The sequence below is a fragment of the Penaeus chinensis genome, chromosome 7 (assembly GCF_019202785.1).
Source record: "Penaeus chinensis breed Huanghai No. 1 chromosome 7, ASM1920278v2, whole genome shotgun sequence".
In the NCBI taxonomy this organism is placed as follows: domain Eukaryota; kingdom Metazoa; phylum Arthropoda; class Malacostraca; order Decapoda; family Penaeidae; genus Penaeus; species Penaeus chinensis.
Window position 1 is genome coordinate 34,287,286 of NC_061825.1, and position 5,000 is coordinate 34,292,285.

Sequence of the window (5,000 nt, forward strand, 5' to 3'; positions counted from 1 at the left end):
CTGAGCAAAATGAATGACCCGGTGAAGAACAAAGTGAGCGTGAAGGACCTGGTCAACGTGTCCATGAACTACTACCTCCGGGTCTTCACTTCGGGCTGTTACTTCTTCGACGACCATCAAGAGGACTGGAGAGGAAGAGGGATGTCGGTAAGTCCGGGTGGTTCTGGCAAGGAGAGAGTCCTGTCTCGGCTGTTTTTTTAAGGGATGTTTTGGGTTGTGTCGTTAGGAGACATCTTTTCCTCGTTGATTAGTTATATGCGGGTGACTTTTAGATTTTTTTATCAGAATCTTTAAGACTAATCATTTCTCAAAGACAACACCTCAGGTAGCCGTTTTATAATCATTTCATCCGAGCATAATGTTTAGTCCTTCCAAGTAAAATATATAAGCATTAGACATGACCTAACTACTGACTCTTTTGCCCTCTATTCCCTTTTGAAAAGGTAACGTTATCCGACCACAAAATGACAACATGCAACTCGACTCATCTCACGAGCTTTGGAGCTGGGTTGTTCGTGATGCCAAACACCATCGACTTCAACTATGTCTTCGTCAACATGGGCTTCAACGACAACCTGACGATATATCTCACGCTCATCATCAGTTTCCTCATATTTGTGCTGCTAATGATCTTCGCGAGGTACAAGGACAAACAAGATGTTACGAAGGTATGCTGTTCTTGTGTTTTAATCATGGAATGTTGATTTGTGAAGGAGTTACATTATGTGGGATAAGTGAGCTTCGGAAATGGTTGCGATCTTGAAGTTTTATATGTATTTGTTTACAGAACACGGGTATGTACAAACACATACATATAAAAAACACACTTCCTGCCTTATTACACGAATACACTTACCACCCGTTGATATACACACACACACACACACACACACACACACACACACACACACACACACACACACACACACACACACACACACACACACACACACACACACACACACACACACACACACACACACACACACACACACACACACACACACACACACACACACACACACACATACACACACACTCACAATCACACACGCTTTCTCTCCCTCTATCTCTCCCTTTCCCTTTTCCCTCTCCTTTTCTTCTCCCCTCCCTCTCTCCTCTCTCTCCCCTCTCTCTCCCCTCCCTCTCCCCTCCCTCTCCCCTCCCTCTCCCCTCTCTCTCCCCTCTCTCTCCCCTCTCTCTCCCCTCTCTCTCCCCTCCCTCTCCCATTCCTTTCCCCTCCTCCTCCTCTCCTTCTCACAATCCCCCCTCTCTCTCTCTACCCCCAGCTCGGCGCAACGCCCTTACCAGACAACAACGTGGAGGACAAATACCTGTACGAAATGCTGGTGTTCACGGGCAACAAGAAGAGCGCCCAGACGGAATCTGTGGTTCAGTTCATCGTCTCGGGAGAGGAGGACGAGACGGATGTCAGGACGCTCGGAGATGACAAGAGGAAGATTCTGAGAAAGGATGGCGTCGACGTGTTTGTGATGGCGGTTCCGAGGTTGGGACCCCGCTCTCGTTTTCTTGTTTGTTTTTGTTTGGTTGATTTTGTTTCTGTGGTTTGTTTTGTTTCTGTGGTTTGGTTTGTTTCTGTGGTTTGGTTTGTTTCTGTGGTTTGGTTTGTTTCTGTGGTTTGGTTTGTTTCTGTGGTTTGGTTTGTTTCTTTTCTTTCATTCTGTCTATCTTTTCCTCTTCACTTTTATTTCTTCTTTCTTTCTTTCTTCCTTTCTTTTAGTGCTTGTTTTTTATAGTAGCTTTTCTGGGGTTTTTTTTATTGTTTTTTTGTAGTTCTTGTTACTATTTTTCCCTTTTTAGGTTTGTTTTGTTTTATTTTCGTTATTGTTGTTTTTATTTGGATTTTTGTTGTTCATGTTTCTTTGTTGTTTTTATACCTCAATGTTTTTGCTGTCATTATTATGTAATTGTTGATCTGTGTCCGTGCCATGTTTTTTTTTTTTCTTTCTTTTTTTAGTTACGGTTTTCCAAGCATAGGATTGGGTTTGTTATGTAGTCTATTTTTTCGTTCATCATGTGAAGAACGTAGTAACTTATAGCACTGAACAATTTCAAACACTATATATTGCTCTTCTCCATTCTCCTCTTCTCCCTTCTCCCCCTCGACCTCCTCCTCCTCCTCCTCCTCCTCCTCCTCCTCCTCCTCCTCCTCCTCCTCCTCCTCCTCCTCCTCTTCTTCTTCCTCTTCCTCTTCCTCTTCCTCTTCCTCTTCCTCTTCCTCTTCCTCTTCCTCTTCCTCTTCCTCTTCCTCTTCCTCTTCCTCTTCCTCTTCCTCTTCCTCCTCCTCCTCCTCCTCCTCCTTCTCTTTCTCCTCCTTCTCCTCCTCCTCCTCCTCCTTATCCTTTTACCCACACCTAACGACAATTCCCTTATCCTTTTTTGCCATCTCTCTCCTGCTCCCCCTCCCTTCCTCACCTTCTGCTCCTTTTCCCCCACCTTCTCCCTCTCCTTTGTCCTCACGCTCACTCTCTCTCCTCCTCCTCTCTATATCCATCTCCCTCTTCCTCTCTCCTTTCCACCTCCCTCACCTCTCTCCCTCTCCCTCTCCCTCTCCATTACCCCTCTTCCTCTCCACCTACTCTCCCTCTACCCTCCTACCCTCACCCTCTCCCACAACCCTCTCACTCCTACCCTCCATCTCCCTCACTACTCTGTCTCACGCCTCACCCCTCCCCATTTCCCTCCCCCACACCCACACCTTCTCCCCACCCCACTCACCCTCTCCCACTCTTTCTCCCTCCTCCTTCTCTCCCTTCATCCTACCTCTCTCTTCCCGCTCTTTCTCCCTCTCCATTCCTCCCCTCTTTCTCCCTCTCCCTTCCTCCCCTCTTTCTCCCTCTCCTTTCCTCCCCTCTTTCTCCCTCTCCCTTCCTCCCCTCTTTCTCCCTCTCCCTCCTCCCCTCTTTCTCCCTCTCCCTTCCCTTCTCCATCTCTCACACGCCCCTCTTCCTCCTCCTCCTCCTCCCACAGGCCTCTCGGAAACCTGGAATACATGAGGATCTGGCACGACAACAGCGGCAAGGGACCCAACGCCTCCTGGTACATGAGCTATATCGTGTTCAGGGACGTCCAGACGGGCAAGAAGTACGAGTTTGTGGGCAACAGGTGGTTCGCGGTTGAGCATGACGATGGACAGGTGAGGAAAGGGGGTGTGGGGGGGGTGGGGGTCGGGGGGGGGGGTGTGGGGGTAGGTGGGGGGGGGTGAGGGAAATGAGAAGAGGGATAAAGATCATGATAGTGATGGCGATGGAAAGAATGGCGGTGGTGATCGGTGATGATAATGTTGGAGTTGGAGATTATGGTGATAATTATGGTAATGATAATGATAATTATAATGTTAATAGTAGTAATACTAATAAAAATGATAATGATGATAATGATAATAATGGCAATGATAGGGATAACAATAACAATAATGATGATAACGATGATAATATCAGTAATGATAGTAATAATAATGATGATAATAATGATAATAATAGCAATAGTGATAGTAATAGCGACAATACCAGTAGTAATGCCAACAATAACAGCCTTAATGACATTGTTAACGATAACTCCAACAACACTAACAACAATTCAATCACATAACAACCATTAATCACCCTAACAAGCTACCAATGAACCTCGTTCCAGATCGACCGCCTCATCGCCGTGGCCGGGAAAGAACAAATCACAGAGTTCAAGCATTTGTTCAACACAACGAAGAACAAGAACATTGCCGACGGACACCTGTGGTTCTCCGTGTTCCTCAGGCCTCCAAGGTCACGCTTCACGAGGTAGGTTAAAGAACAATTTGTAAGGAGAGAGGTTTGGACTATGAGTGAAAGGAACGTTGGGTATGTTATTGCTTTCAAAAGCTGTGTGTTGTGTGTTAGATAGCAATGTGGAGAATAGATTTTTTAATATGTTTGATTCTGTTATCTAATGGAATGAAATCATAACACCCTTCACTCTCCTAACTAAACTGAACACCCGAATGAACAACTTGAACAAAAAAAAAACGGGAAAAATAATCCTCATAACACTTGACTCTCAGCTTGAACAACAACTGAACAAAATAAAATTAAAAAAATCCTCCATTCCTTCGCTCTCTTAACCAAACTGAACAAAATGATGGAACAAAACCATGAACAAAAGATGAACAAAACCCGCGCATGAACAAAAGATGAACAAAACCCGCCCTTTGTGCCAGGTGTCAGCGCGTGGGTTCCTGCTTCGCCTTGTTGTTCTTGTCCATGCTTGCCAACGCCATGTGGTACGATGTGGTTCCAGAACAAACCGGAACGGGGGGTCTGCAGCTCGGGCCGTTCAGTCTTAGCCCTGAACAGGTGGGTGTGTGTGTGTGTGGAAGTCATCTGTGTCTGTCTGTTGGTTGGATTTCGTCTAACCAATTTCGCTCTTCTTTCGAGCTTTCCTTACTCTCTTTCTCTGATTTGATAGTCTCTTCATGCACTCTCCTCCCCTTCTCTTTCCTACTTTCCATCACTCTTTCTCTTTTCATTCTCTCTCCTCCCCTTCTCTTCCCTACTTTCCATCTCTCTTTCTCTTCTCTTCATTCTCTCTCCTCCCCTTCTCTTTCCTACTTCCCATCTCTCTTTCTCTTCTCTTCATTCTCTCTCTTCTCCTTCTCTTTCCTACTTTCCATCTCTCTTTCTCTTCTCTTCATTCTCTCTCCTCCCTTTCTCTTTCCTACTTTCCATCTCTCTTTCTCTTTTCATTCTCTCTCCTCCCCTTCTCTTTCCTACTTTCCATCTCTCTTTCTCTTCTTTTCGTTCTCTCTCCTCCCTTTCGTTTCTGTTTTTTGTCTTTCCTCTTCACGTCTCCTCCCCCGTCTTTTCTCCACTCCAATCCACTTGCCAATTAATCGTTCTCCCTCTTCTCTTCCCCTCCTTTCCTTCCACACCCTTCCTCTTCCCTCTTTTCTTCTTCCTCTCTATATCCTCTCCCCTCTTTTCCTCCTCCCCTACCTCACATCT

The 5,000-nt window shown here is 45.7% G+C and overlaps 1 protein-coding gene across 1 annotated transcript in view; it reads left to right on the forward strand.

Moving 5' to 3' along the window:
- Positions 1 to 5,000, forward strand: part of LOC125026947 — a 60,906-nt gene that overhangs the window by 37,877 nt on the left and 18,029 nt on the right. Inside the window, exons 37-42 of the mRNA XM_047615552.1 lie at positions 1 to 147; positions 444 to 668; positions 1,290 to 1,507; positions 2,992 to 3,157; positions 3,658 to 3,800; positions 4,217 to 4,352. The exon at positions 1 to 147 is cut by the window's left edge and continues 89 nt beyond it. Of these exons, the coding sequence (XP_047471508.1) occupies positions 1 to 147; positions 444 to 668; positions 1,290 to 1,507; positions 2,992 to 3,157; positions 3,658 to 3,800; positions 4,217 to 4,352 (1,035 nt within the window). The remainder of the gene's footprint in view (positions 148 to 443; positions 669 to 1,289; positions 1,508 to 2,991; positions 3,158 to 3,657; positions 3,801 to 4,216; positions 4,353 to 5,000) is intronic.